Source organism: Aspergillus lucknowensis, assembly GCF_044049455.1.
Source record: "Aspergillus lucknowensis strain CBS 449.75 chromosome Unknown BJX67scaffold_60, whole genome shotgun sequence".
Classification (NCBI taxonomy): Eukaryota; Fungi; Ascomycota; class Eurotiomycetes; order Eurotiales; family Aspergillaceae; genus Aspergillus; species Aspergillus lucknowensis.
The window spans coordinates 71,214-85,149 of record NW_027263604.1 but is presented as its reverse complement, the minus strand read 5'-3'; the positions used below and the strand labels follow the sequence as shown (position 1 = coordinate 85,149).

Sequence of the window (13,936 nt, the reverse complement as noted above, 5' to 3'; positions counted from 1 at the left end):
CGGCCGCGGGGGAAATTCTTTTGGGCCTTTTCTTGGAGGTCATCCAGATGCTCTTCTGGCGAGACTTTCTACCCCCTTGTCTGCAGTTTTGTACATGCGGGACTGCAATCGCCAGCTGTCTCCCGCCCTTCCTGACTCCTTGGCCCAGTCTCAGCCACAATGGCGACAAATTCTATCAAACTCTTGACTGGCAACAGTCATCCGGAGCTGGCAAATCTGGTAGCAGATAGGTATGTTACGGCATCTACCCATTCCAAAATTACCTACCTGTGATGTTGGACTAACAAGACACGCTCCCGGCCCGACAGACTCGGCATCGAATTGACCAAGATTATGGTTCTCCAGTACTCGAACCAGGAAACGAGCGTCACCATCGGAGAAAGTGTGCGAGACGAGGACGGTATGAGCCCCTTACCGGGTCTCTCTTGGTTATGAGACTCTTCTCGGGCAATTAAAGTTGACTGGCGTCCTTGTCCGTCGTTTATAGTATTCATTCTGCAATCCACCCGGCCGAACGACATTAACGACGGCTTAATGGAGTTACTTATTATGATCAATGCCTGCAAAACTGCGTCTGCGAGACGCATTACAGCTGTCATCCCGAACTTCCCATACGCTCGCCAGGACAAGAAAGACAAGAGCCGTGCTCCGATCACTGCCAAACTCATGGCAAACATGCTGCAGACGGCTGGTTGCAACCATGTTATCACGATGGATCTTCATGCAAGCCAGATCCAAGGCTTCTTCAACGTTCCCGTCGACAATTTATATGCGGAGCCCAGTATGCTGAAGTGGATCCGGGAAAATCTTGACGTGAGTAACTGTGTGATCGTGAGTCCTGATGCTGGTGGTGCGAAGCGGTAAGCAATAAAATCTCCGTGCTAGGCGATTTTCGAGAATTCTCTGTTGATTGGTTGGGTACCAGAGCCACTGCCATCGCTGATCGATTGGATCTGCAATTCGCTCTCATCCACAAAGAGCGTCCACGTCCGAATGAGGTCTCGCGGATGGTTCTTGTCGGCAGTGTGAAAGATAAGGTTGCCATTATCGTTGATGATATGGCTGACACATGCGGAACTCTCGTCAAGGCCGCTGATACGGTGATGCAGCATGGTGCGAAGGAAGTCAACGCGATCGTCGTCCACGGCATTCTCTCTGGCAAGGCCATTGATAACGTGAACAACAGCTGTCTGAAGCGCATAGTTGTGACCAACACTGTTCCTCACCAGGAGAAGAAGGAGCAATGTGATAAGATTCAGACGATTGATATCAGCCCTACCCTCGCGGAAGCTTGCCGTCGCACCCATAATGGTGAATCCGTGAGCTTCCTGTTCTCGCACACAGTGGCCTAGATTGGAGAAGTTTCCTCTTCTGGGCTGTTCTACGTCTCTTAGGACTAGTACCCCGAGTTCTGATAATCTTCTTTTTTTTTTTCCAAATTTCGAAGCATGAACCCAGACATAGCTTAGACGATCTCGTCCTTATTGTTTCCGTCACGGGAGTCCAGAACGAAAAGTTGCCGGCACTATTTATCCTTTTTCCTTTGAGCCACTCGATTTGGAGTTGATGAGTTGATGCATCTGTGTGTATTCCTATGATATGCCACTTGGAGTTTTTGTTTCATTTTTCATGTTGTTTTCATTTTTAATTTCTTTACCTATTCGGTATATTGCCAAAGAATTAGATACCAAAATCATGAAATCTCCTTCCCCGTAGACTTGGGCTAAACCCTTGGATGGATTATCCCGGCCACCCGCCTTTGGGGATCAACACGGAATTCCACTACAATAGAAGAGTGGCGTCTTCGTTGGCGACGCTCTCGTGCGGTCGAGGTATCCAAATGTATATTTACGGAGAACCCGCGAGCCAACGAATACAAATCGGCGAAGTAAAGGACGCTTGGAGAATGAACCAACCCCTGTTTTGAAGAAGGCTCCAAGCTGCTCTTCAAGGGCATCATTGGAATGTGGATTTTGATTTTATTTTCCTCCACTACCCAGTTAAAACAGAAAAGAAATCGCGGAGAGATCAGCACGGTTGCTATCTCACCCCCAAGGTTTCCCGCAACTGAAGGCTCCTTTCCCTGCCCCATGGGAGCTTCACCGCTACCCTAAGTCTTTCTTTACAAAAAAAGGAAGATGTGGATGACATGACCGTCGCGTCTTGAGATTCTGTTTCTCTGTGTCCTTCCTTTCCGTAGCCATAACAGAGAGACATACGTAACCCGACATTAGAAACCCCCAGAGAAAGAAAGAATAAAAACCAAAACACCCTTTACTTCCTCATCGAAGATGCCCTCCGCTTGCGAAGCTCTTCCTTCTTGGCCTTCTCTTCGTGGACGCGGGAGGTAAGCAGCTTAGCGTAGTCGTTACTAAGCCAAAAAAAAAGATACTATTAGTACGCCGTTAACTCTCGGAACGGAGGGAGCGCTTACGCAGCCTCGCGGGCGGACTCGGCGCGACGGCGCTTGATGGCAATCCTGTGACGCTTGCGCTGGAGACGCTGGGGAGTCACTAGACGCTGGATCTTGGGGGCCTTGGTGTAGTCCTTCTTGCCCTCCTTAGTGACGGTACGGCGGATAACAAACTTGCGGACGTCGTCCTTCTTGTCGAGATCGAAGAAGTTGCGGATCTTGGTGGCACGCTTGGGTCCCAGTCTCTTGGGAACAACAGTGTCGGTCAAACCTGGGAGCTCGCCCTCGCCTTGCTTGACGATGCTGAGTGCCAGGACGGCAAGATCTTGACCAGTGATGGCACCGCGGACACTTTTGCGCTTGCGCTCACCAGTGCGGCGGGGGCGATAGCAACTGTGGCCATCGGAGAGGAGGAGGCGGGTACGGGTGGGGAGGAGAACTGGAGAGTGGTAAGTTTCCGCTTCTTCTGATAATCACAGCCAAATTCTTGACGGCGATGTGAGTCGCTACATACCACCCTGCTTCATGGGGAAACCTGCAGACCAGAAACAGTCAGTTAGCCTTTGGACATCTTGTTGAAAGGTTCAAGTAATTCCCTTCCGGAGCGTGTATAGCATCCCAAAATCATGCCCGGGATCCACGCTCAAGCCCAATTCTGACGCCAAAAAACGAAATATCTCCCATACCTTGCTTGTCGTTACCACCAGTGATCTTGAATAGGTAACCCTTGAATTCATCGCCGAGGGAGTCGCCGGGAACCTAATAAAACCAAGAATACGTCGCAATCAGCAACTCGTTCTCATTCATTGAGCTCTTTTCTTCTGGGTTGTTCTCGTGGTCGTGTATGGATGGGGACCGGGAATGGAGGAATCGACTGACTTCGGTACCCATGCGCTTCTCCATGAAGGGACGAAGCTTGCGGTCATCGTCAATTTCGACAACCTTCTGGGACCCATTGGCCGGGTAGGAAATGTTAAGCTTCATCTTGACGGTGATGCGCAGTCAAGACGGAGGGCGCGGGATTGTCGACGATTGAGAGGTGCGTTCGGTCGGTCAAGCAAACGACGACGGGGAATTTTTGGTGTAGCGAGAATTCGGTCTGTGGGCGGCTGACTCAGCAGCTAGCCAATCTGGGCTAAGCACTTTAATAGGGTTATTGGTCATTGACACCTGAGGCATTAATTAACAAACGTCCTCAGGCAGATCTCGAGAAGATTGATCTTGGCGTCATCAGCAGCTCTTTCACCAGAATCACTTCATTCAAGCGGTACTCTTTGCAAAGAACACGGATGACTCTTCGATAATTGCGTACCTGGCACTGTCTCTATCGCTGATGCGATGCACTAGTTAATGCCGTCGTTCTCCAGACGAGGGAAACTTTCTCTTGACTCCAGACGAAGCCATCAGGGACTCTCTCCTTTTCCTTCGCCCCAACCCCTCTCTCCTGAATGGCAGAGACGTGTTTATCTCCTCTATCTTTTGGGTTCTTCCCCTCCGATTACTTCTTCCTCACCTGATTAACCTGCTTAACTCGGCTTTTCCGTCCCTTCTCTCCTCAACTTGCATCCAGCGTCTTGTGCCTCCTCCACTCGTCCGTCGTTCACTCACACGACACTGATATCCACCATTATTCCCGTTCTCCAAATTCTTAGCTCACCTTTGTCTATTTTTTCCCCCTCCTGAAACAAACGTCCCCCGCCTTGGCCCAACTTCTGGGTTGTGGACGAGGACCAACCGGAACACGAAACAGTGACAAAGAAAGCTCGCTGATCCCCCATTCTCTCGGCGCCGAGCCTGGTCATCGCCAGGGTTGGTCCTCTGTGAACTCTGAAATAAGCGCCCGAAAATGAGGCTTACCAGCAAGTTTCACATCGTCTGCGCTTTCGCGGCGTTCAGCATCATCGTTACCGCGCTGTTTCTCGGCTCCCAGCGTCTTTACTACCGGCGAGTCGGTGGGCCGAATCAGTCGACCGTGGATTTCCAAGCAACAGCCTCATTTGACCGGAGGCTGGTTGTTTTTGGCGATACCTGGAGCGACAGCAATGCCAAAGAGATCCAGGATGGCAATGTTTGGACCGAATGGCTTTGCTCTTTCGTAGGTCATTGGCGCACAGTCGGGTACACAAGGGAGCTTGGAGCTAACCACGTGGTGTATCTAGTTCTCATGCTATCACGAGAACCTTGCGCAGACCGCCAAGTCTCTGAGAGGAAGCTACATCGGCTCTGTTGTCGATAATGAGGAGCTCTCTAGCACTTTCTCCAGTTTGTACAAGTTCCCACTAGCTGACTTCAAAACCCAACTGAAGCAGTGGGTAGCTACTGAGTCAAAAGCTATCAAGCAATTGGACGATGAGGTGCTCCATGCTCGTCGCAATAACAGTATTGTAGTGGTTTCATTCGGCGTCTGGGACTTGTGGAATGTGATTGAAAAGGACTACGACCTGGCGACCAAATCAATCGACCGCAGCGTTGGAGCCATCACTGAACAGCTTGACTTGCTCTCTCAAAACTGGGGCAGTGACGATCTCAAAATCATTCTGACATTGGCCCCGGATGTGACTTTCCTTCCCGCCTTCCGCCCGCTAGGGGATAAGCATGTTTCCCGTTACAAAGACACGGTCAGGCTGGTTCAGCAATGGAACAGTAAGCTACGGAACGCAGCAGAACAATGGGGAAGAGGGACGATTTATCTGTTTGACACGGAATCTTTTCTCACCGACCTTATCCGAGACCGGCAGCTGTACGCGGCCGGTCTCGAAGATGCCAATGGACTGGGAAAGAACCAAGACCCTGGTTGGGAAAATGTTGACAGCGCTTGCGTTGAAACTAGTCCGCGTTGGACGGCGACATCAGAAAGAAAACAGTGTGCGCACCCGGAGAAGTATCTCTTCTGGTAAGATCTGGGGACTCTTTGTCATTCGAGAAGCGCAGCTGACATGATTTAGGAATGAGATGCAACTCGGATCATCTGCGCACCGGCTTATGGGCTCAGAAGTGTTTCATGGTATTGAGCAGATGTGGCTCCGTTGAATCGACCTCCAAAAGATTTTCTAACAAGGTACACGTACCGACAAGGCAGTAAACGACTGCTTGGGGGAAAGGGATGCGCTCTGTTTCCGCAGAGACCTTGAGAGGAAAGCTGGCTCCCGAAACGACTCAGACGCGAGCGAACAGGCAGAGCGGAGAACTGGCCCTCCAAACGGGCTGGCGAGGACCCTGTCCAAACGCCCCTGCTCCTAGCGGTAGACGTGGTGTTCACCCCCAAAGTTGGAAGTAGACAAGCGCAGATTACCCACGCAGCAAGATAGAGGGTAGGATTAGGATAGACAGAAATCTGGCACGGTGGTATTTCCGCCGACTGGCACCGAAGGCCATCAAGAAGCGTCGGCAAAAGGGGAGAATTGTAACGTGTGACGATGAAAGCTGGAGGAAGGTGGATCGGAATGTGTGCAAACCATGGGAGGCATTCTAGCCTGGCTCCCGAGGTCGGGAAGGCGGCTCTCTTGAAATGGAATTCTCCAGATTCGGCGCTGGAGCGTCACAGTGGACCTCTCACTTCACGCAGCTGGCAAGCCAGCAAACCAGCAAACACCTTAACCATGAAGACTGCATCAAGAGAACCTGCCAACTGAGCGATTCTCTTGCACTTACTGTTGTAGGCAAGAGACTGAGTGGGGTCGGATCTGCCAGGTTCTTTGTTCTCGCATTCTTTGCTTCTTTCTTTGTTTCTCGGAGATCTCTGTTGGTGACGGCGCAGATGATGGTTGGAGGATGCATAATAGGCAGAAATAAGTCACTTGGAAGGGCGCTACTGTCAGTCACTGGCTGGGAATCACACCAAAAATGAAGCTATCCTGCCACGTCCTGCGAAGGTGGATGTGGGAACCCGAAGCTATTGGATGGTTGACCCCCTGTAGCACGCCGCATGCGGGAGAGAGAACAAAGAACAACAATAACTAACCAACACCAGGCTTTGCTCTTGGCTCCAGGAAACCAGGAGCCCGGAAATGCAGGAGTTTCGGAGTCCAGGACTCCAGAGGCGCGTTGGACTTATGAGGTACGACTCCCCACTGCTCAGGCACTGCTACCTTACTCATGCAGTTCTGGGTGTTCGCAGCCAACAGAGGATAAAGAACCGGATCCTGGACGGCACCAGGGTTGGAGTGGAGAGAGTCTACAAGGCTTAGTTAGTCTCTGTTCATCGTCACGTCCTTTAAGAGGCGTGGGATCCGGAACAAAGGACTTGAACCCAAACCGCCTCTGCTTCGCTGGCTTCCGTTTGAAACCACTACTTCCAGACCCAGTATACGACGGGACTGGACTAGACCTGCTGGGTGTGTCAAAGACAAAAGGAGAATTGCGAATCTGATTTATCCGACCTGATTATTTTTATTCTATGATTAATTTTTTTATTATTCTTGTCGCGACTACTGCTCATTATTGTGAGCTTCCTGATCCATGCACAGGGCTGTCAGTTAGCCTTGCCTATACATATCCAGTTTCTTTCTTCTCCAGCTTGGTTCCTTTCTTTCTGCATCTCTTCGCCCCGTTCCCTCCCCCATCTTTCTTTCTTTCATCTCTACTCCCTCCACCTCTTCCATTCATCTCCGCGTCTCCCTCATCTTAGGCTTGTGCCATAAATGTCTTACGATCGAGTTCTTCCTAAGCCCGCTGCTCTGCATTATGATTCTCCCCAAGCTTCTCTGTCCAGGCCGACCAGCAACCTACTCGAACACAAGATTATGAACGACGCCGTCACAATGACCGACCATCGAATGGAAGGTGCTCCCTCCTATCGCTACTCCGAGAGCCTACATCAGGTCAATCTCTCGTCTCTCCATCGGACCAGGGCTGGTGTGAACAATGCTCCTTCATCCTCAGCTCCCCTCGACGCCCCCAAGACAGCCACGGCCCTAACATCCAAAACCATCCCGTATCGAGAGCCGTCGTCGGTGTCCGAGCGTTCATCGTCCTCTAGTCCAGTGAAGTCGAACGCTCCCGGCCCGAGAGATTCGGTCACCCAGTTCTGTCTCTGTCAGCCAGATCCCAAAATACCTCGACCACGGAATGGTATATTAACCTACCTGTTCCTTCCGGCCCTAACGCGTTGTGAGCTACTACTGGCAACTTGCTAACTCTCGTCGACTTAGCCTTCATCCTATACCGCCAGCACTATCAAGCTGCTGTGGTAGCTCAGAACCCCGGCTTGGCTAACCCGGAAATCTCCAAGATAATTGGCGAGCAATGGAGGAAGCTCCCGCAGGCGACGAAGGATGAGTGGAAGAGCCTTGCAGAGGTATATCAGGAGCGTCCGCACTCTCGTATAGTCTGCTAATCCATACGACCTCAGGAAGAGAAAGCACGACATCAGCAGCAATATCCTGAATACCGATACCAGCCACGCCGCTATGGCCGCGATGGGACTTCAAGGAGCCTGAGCTCGGGAATCAGCCACAATCCTCCTGGTTCAACGATCTGTACCCGATGTGGAGGCCGTATAATGAACCCACCCGCGTCTCCGGATAATGTTTTCGCCTCTAGCGACTCTGTATCAAGTGCGAGGCCTTCTCAGTCAGATGCGGTGCCGGCGAGGCGCTGTAGTACGGACCGGGGGCCGGGGATTATGAAGCTTGGGAGCCATGCAGAGTTACGCCAATCTCGTCAGCGCCAATGGGATGAGAACGGGAGCCAGTCTCCGGATTCGAAGCGACGACGAACCAATCCTCATTTGCCATTCAGGACAGATCACCCTCGCGACAGGAGTCCCCCCGACACTCCGTACCCTATACCACTTTATGCTTCACGTACGGATAGTGTAAGCGCACGTGGGATCAGCCAGATCACGCAGGCACAACGGGGACTTCGCCCCGTGAAAGACCAGCCACAGCTGGATCCTAGCCTTAAGCTTCCGCCGCTACAAACAACAACCCCTGTTTCAGGATCAGTCACGCCGGCCACTCCATTCCCGCAGTCTGAGACGAGCGTAGAAGCGACGATAAAGAACATTCCCTTCTTAAATAGGATCAAAGTGCTCGCGAAAATTTCACCGCCTCTCCCGTATAGTTTCCGCGAAGGAGACCCTCGGCGCCGGGGACCCGTGATCGCGGTTGATGGACAAGATGCCACCTTGGTTAAGGCTGTGACGGAATATCTTAGCCGCGTCTTAAAGAAGGAAGGAAAATTCCACACGCGCATCTTCGAAGGACCCGAAAGCCAGCCGCGACGCGAGAGTAGCGCGGAGTCCGAGGAGATGAACGACGGCACAATAGAGTACATGAAGCTCATATCGTCGTGGCATCACATATCAGATGAAATAAAAAGCTTCGTCAAGTTTGAAGCTCCGCGCCCGTCAGCGGAACCGGGCTCGGGGAATGATGAGGAGGGCTCCCCCGGTATATCGCCGCGTACCATCATTCCCAAAGCGGCTGAGATGCATATCAGCTCGCCGCCGGCTTCAAGCGAGAATGGGTCAGAGACCGCATCGTCACCTCCGGAGACTGCCGGTACTGGTCCATTACCTGTGGCATTGATTCCACAGTACCAACTCACCACAGCGGATGCGTACGCCTGTCTAGTGCCATTGGGTGACTCATTCGGCCCCCTGGATCATTGGCAGTGGATGGCATCTCTCTGGCGTGCTAGTGTCGGACCTGATATCACTGTCTACGTGCGAGAGTGCGAGGCGCCGGAGATGAAGCAGGTTGGCGGCAATCCTGTGGAGATCCGCCTGCATGACGCAAGAACGGTTGTCATACGGAGGCCCGCCAATTCCCCGAAGGAGCTGGAAGATAAAGTTCTGAGGCGAGTAGGCTTTGAGATCGAAGACTACCTTACCCAGTAGTCAAAACTGGAGCTTTATATTTGAGTGTCAGTTCTGTTTGTCTGAATTTTTCCCCCTTTTAAAGTCTTGCGAAGCAATGCTTGGGCTTCTGACTGGGAGGTTTTCTGATCGCCATGGGTAGGGGGGACTAGAGGGAATTTGAGAAACTTTGAACTGGGTCTACATTGGAACCTTTATTTTTGAAACACAAGAAATATTGGGCTAGTCCTATATTCTCTTTAGATTCCCAGAATTGCTGGACAATAATGATCTTCAATCGGTGCTCAGATCCCGCTCAGCTTACTGATGCCTGAGGCAGTAAGTTATACTTTTTGTAGAATGACACTGAGGCTCAAAGCGGTGAGGTCTACCAGCCAATTAAAGTTGTTCGATAAAACGACCCGATCCCTTCTCAGACTTCGACGCCATTCTTTCACTCCACTATAATGAAGGGGAAAGGGACTGAGGGTCCATATCGAAATGCTTTTGGATCTTGTCTGTCAACGGAAATCCGTCAACCCCGCCTTCCCGGGACTCTGATGACTCCTTTCCTTGGATAGTGTCGTGCTTAATTTCCTCCCCCCCTCACAAGAACAACCTCCAGTCTGATTCTTCACGAACTGTGCATATCTGGTCAGTTCTCTGGATATAAGCTCATTATCCATGCACAGTAACACAATGTACTTAGAGTGCCCACAGGGGCCTCCTTTCATAATGGCCCACCACATATTGGACCCAGTCTCCTCCCCTACCTCAGGGAGTAGCACAGACTCTACCTCTACACCTGCAACTTCGGTGGCCAGTGATCTTTCAATACGCACTCCTAAGACGGAGATGGCACTCTTGCTTGAAAACTTGGACGCGCTGATTCCCGTTGGTGTTCTGGAGAAGCCCAACCCTAGATCTACGGCGATCTCGTCCGCGACTGATTTTCCACAGGCGGAAATTGGGAACTTGGAAAAACACGGCTGGATTCAAACCACCACTCATCAAGATGACCGTGACCCGCAATTATCCTATGTACGGGTCTATGTCTTGCCTGATGATCTCGGTCGAAGGGTCGTGCCACGCACTAGTACAACGCTAAGAAGGGCTTTGCGGACTGTCATGTCCACGGTTGATCCTTCCCCTAAGGCTTGGGTCGGTGGTACTCGATCAGGCGAGAGGATTCCGGCTGTCTCTCTCACGAATGTGGAGGATGAGTCGCTATGGTATATCTTTAACACTTTGGAGAACCCGACGCCGTTGGTAGAGACAGTGAGAGACCCATATGCGAAGCAAGCAATGCTAAATATACTTTCGATTACCTCTCCCGAACAAGGCGGGGCAGCAGAGGGTCAGACATATACCGGTATCCAAGGTCTGAAGACTCCCCTGTACCCGTATCAGCGCCGGTCTGCAGCCACCATGATCCAGCGGGAAGTTCAACCACACCAAATTCTCGACCCTCGTCTGCAGGCATGTACGGGACCCACGGGGCAGGAATATTATTATGACAGAGAGAAGGGCAGCATTGTGCGGGGGAAGAAAACCTATTCGGAGGCTTCTGGGGGAATCCTCGCTGAGACCATGGGTTGCGGAAAGACACTAATCTGTCTGGCTGTAATCCTGGTCACCCGGGGCCACTTCCCGCAGATTCCACTGGAGTATCAACCTATGCATAATCCCGTACGGTCTCGGACAGGGAGCCTCCTTGATATGGCAGCAGCCGCGGCGGGTCGACTGTCGTTGCCCTGGAAAGCACATTTCGATTCTTTGGGTCAGATAGGAGAGTTTTATGACAGGTGCGTCAAGGCTTGTGAGGCCCACCGTGGTACATATAATATCCCCCCACTTCCAGGAAGATATGCCGGTCGTATGAGTGTGGATTATCCTCGCTTGACTGAACAGCGTCTTCAACTTTGCTCGGGGACGTTGGTCATTGTACCACCCAACCTTCTTGACCATTGGATCAGCGAAATTGCAACCCACACGGAAGGCTTGAAAGCTCTTGTTCTGCGTGGCAGCGCGGACGTGATCCCACCCCTCGAAGATCTCCTCGCCTATGATATTGTCCTTTTCTCGAGGACCCGGTTTGAGAAAGAAGCCGATGACTCTACCAGCGGAAGATGGAGCCGCCGCAAGGAACCCTCGCCACTGACCAAGTTGCATTGGCTGCGGGTAGTCGTTGACGAAGGGCACAACGTGGCTGGCCACGGGCACAAGACGAATATGGCGCACCTTCTCGATCAACTTCACATTGAGCGACGCTGGGTTGTGTCTGGAACCCCCTCAAGCGGGCTATACGGTGTGGAAGTCAGCCTGGCTTCCCAGGAAACCTATACGGACGATACCGATCTGACCGAGGCGACCTCTGCTGTTTTACGCGGACGGAAGAAGACCGGCAAGGCCGTAGACAGCGAATTAAAGGATCTAGACAAGCTTCGCTTAATTGTGGTGGAGTTTCTGGGTCTCAAACCCTGGGCCAATTCACGAGGCGACGATCCCGCAAACTGGACGACGTATATCAAGCCTGTCGGGCACGATGGGAAGCGACGAAAATCCCCGTCTCTCAGAGCTACGCTGCAAAGTCTTGTTGTACGACATCGCCTTGATGTTATCCACAGTGAAATTCCTCTCCCGCGATTGCATAATAAGGTAGTGCATTTGGAGCCAACATTCTATGATAAACTGAGTTTGAACCTGTTTATTTTCCTTCTATCTGTTAACGCCATTACATCAGAAAGACAAGACCAGGATTACATGTTCCATCCTCGCAACAGGAAGCACTTAAGCCGTTTGATCAGCAACTTACGGCAGGCCGGCTTCTGGTGGGCGGGTACAGATTTCGAACTGCAAGACACTGTCGATGTCGCCGTCAAGTATCTCGAGAACAACCGATATCGAATGACTGCAGATGACGTGACAATCCTTACGCAAGGCATTGAGATCGCTCAAGCGGCACTCGGCTCGGGCAGTTGGAACGGGTTTAGGAAAATGCATGAAATAGGCGTATTTACGTCCGGGTTTCCGCCTGAAGCCAGAAACTTCTGGGCATTGGATCCTGCGAAGTGTCATCGGGAGCCTCTCCTACTTGGTATCTCTCAAGCTCGGTTGGCCCAGCAGTTTGTGACAAAGCATCTCAGTGTGTACGACCCAGCCGAGGGTCTAGCAGGTGAAGGCATCAAGATCCGCAGTGAGTTATGCAACCGCGAGGGGTTTGATGCTTCGGCATCTGTTCCGAAAAAGACTACACCAGAGAGCCCCGTGAAGCGCAAATCGTCGAAAGAAACATTCTCTAAAGGCCTGTATAAGGAACTATCACCAGAATCGCCGCTAAAGCAGACGAAGCTGGTTGCCACTGCCTCCGCCAAGCTCTCATACCTGCTAGACCAGATTCAAGAACATCACAAGGCAGAAAAGATTATCATTTTCTATGACAATAACAATTCTGCTTACTGGATTGCGGAAGGACTTGAACTCCTCGGGATTGATTTCCGGATCTACGCCAACACGCTGAAGCAAGCTCTTCGTGAAGATTACCTTACTTTGTTCCGCGAATCCGAGCAAGTTCGTGTCCTACTAATGGATCTTCGACAAGCCTCTCATGGTTTGCATATCGCACACGCATCGCGAGTTTACATCGTCAATCCCATCTGGCTTCCAAATATTGAAAGCCAAGCAATCAAACGTGCCCACCGCATCGGACAGTCGCGCCCCGTTTTCGTCGAAACACTTGTGCTCAGAAACACCCTAGAGGATAAGATGCTCCAGCGTCGAAAGGCCATGTCCGAAACCGAAATCCAAAATGACCTCCTCGATGACAGCACAATGAGCTCCATCATCCAGCATGAACGGTTCATGCCGATGCCGCGCTGTGAGGATTCGGCGGTCCTCGCATTTCTCAGGCACCCGGTAGGCTTCTTTGACCGACATCGCCTCCCGATCCCCGATAGCGTTGAGCGTGAGAATGCGCTGGCCCTCAAAATGCCCGTAACCCCGGCGAAGCGCCGATACAGAGCCGATGAATCCTCGCCGAAGAGGCTTTCTTTTGAATGGAGGCTGCCTTCGCCGAAGAGGCGCCACACCCCTCCACGCCTGCAATTCCGCGACGCTAATGGGATTGTCATGGACTCGCCCCGGCGGAGCATGTCGCCCACCTGGTTAAACACCCCTCCTCACTCGAGCTAAAAGATGAAGTTCTATCGCACGTATTTGGTGATGTAGCTTCTAGATAGTGTAGCATAAGTTAGTGCAAGACGAAATAGTACTGTAACACCCTACCTTTTCTCGTTGCGCCTAGTTATCTCTATAGCAGTAGCAAGGTTCTATTCAATAGACAACTATGGAAGATACCATGCGCAGAATGTTTAAATACCACTGTAGTAGGATTGGAAGAAATCACGGCATTTATTTAAGAACGAAACAACCCCTGCAGGTGCCAGCTTCATCCTTCCAGCCTCCCAAGCTCCAAGCCTCACGGTCGAGCGTTCTCGCCCGAGGCGAAGGGGAATTCGGCAAACAACATACTCTCCATGAAATTAATAACCAAAGTAGGCCTTTCCAATTCGCTAAATTTTATCAAATAAACTCCTACCTCACCTTCGTACCTTCGGCAAGCGATGGTTAAGCTCAGTATAGAATCAAAATTACCTAGTCCGGTAAAATCAGCACACAAGAATGACGTCACCTGATTAGGATATCCCACTATCCTCGATGGATCC

General features: G+C 51.5%; 5 protein-coding genes across 5 annotated transcripts; 4 read left to right on the top strand and 1 right to left on the bottom strand.

The window, feature by feature from the left end:
- The first annotated feature begins 32 nt into the window (after nt 1–32).
- On the top strand, nt 33–1,696 carry BJX67DRAFT_365433 (ribose-phosphate diphosphokinase). Its single transcript, XM_071030271.1, has 4 exons — nt 33–230; nt 309–400; nt 488–860; nt 926–1,696. Exons 1-4 carry the CDS (start codon nt 160–162, stop codon nt 1,350–1,352), a joined length of 963 nt encoding a protein of 320 aa, XP_070881845.1. The 5' UTR covers nt 33–159; the 3' UTR covers nt 1,353–1,696.
- Nucleotides 1,697–1,860: 164 nt separating this feature from the next.
- On the bottom strand, nt 1,861–3,469 carry BJX67DRAFT_365427 (40S ribosomal protein eS6). Its single transcript, XM_071030270.1, has 5 exons — nt 3,293–3,469; nt 3,100–3,172; nt 2,928–2,948; nt 2,435–2,852; nt 1,861–2,371 (listed from the first exon to the last, which is right to left on the bottom strand). Exons 1-5 carry the CDS (start codon nt 3,395–3,397, stop codon nt 2,275–2,277), a joined length of 714 nt encoding a protein of 237 aa, XP_070881844.1. The 5' UTR covers nt 3,398–3,469; the 3' UTR covers nt 1,861–2,274.
- Nucleotides 3,470–3,645: 176 nt separating this feature from the next.
- On the top strand, nt 3,646–5,380 carry BJX67DRAFT_365424 (uncharacterized protein). The gene is made up of 2 exons (XM_071030269.1): nt 3,646–4,508; nt 4,573–5,380. Exons 1-2 carry the CDS (start codon nt 4,260–4,262, stop codon nt 5,308–5,310), a joined length of 987 nt encoding a protein of 328 aa, XP_070881843.1. The 5' UTR covers nt 3,646–4,259; the 3' UTR covers nt 5,311–5,380.
- A 1,793-nt stretch (nt 5,381–7,173) lies between these two features.
- BJX67DRAFT_385218 (putative HMG box transcriptional regulator) lies at nt 7,174–9,254 on the top strand (the record flags this gene model as incomplete). The annotated part of the gene is made up of 3 exons (XM_071033811.1): nt 7,174–7,483; nt 7,564–7,709; nt 7,764–9,254. The coding sequence occupies 3 exons, from the start codon at nt 7,174–7,176 to the stop codon at nt 9,252–9,254; spliced, it is 1,947 nt and encodes a 648-aa protein (XP_070881842.1).
- Nucleotides 9,255–9,681: 427 nt separating this feature from the next.
- Nucleotides 9,682–13,573, top strand: BJX67DRAFT_365419 (DEAD/DEAH box helicase). The gene has a single exon (XM_071030268.1). It carries the CDS (start codon nt 9,897–9,899, stop codon nt 13,401–13,403), a length of 3,507 nt encoding a protein of 1,168 aa, XP_070881841.1. The 5' UTR covers nt 9,682–9,896; the 3' UTR covers nt 13,404–13,573.
- The last annotated feature ends 363 nt before the right edge of the window (nt 13,574–13,936 follow it).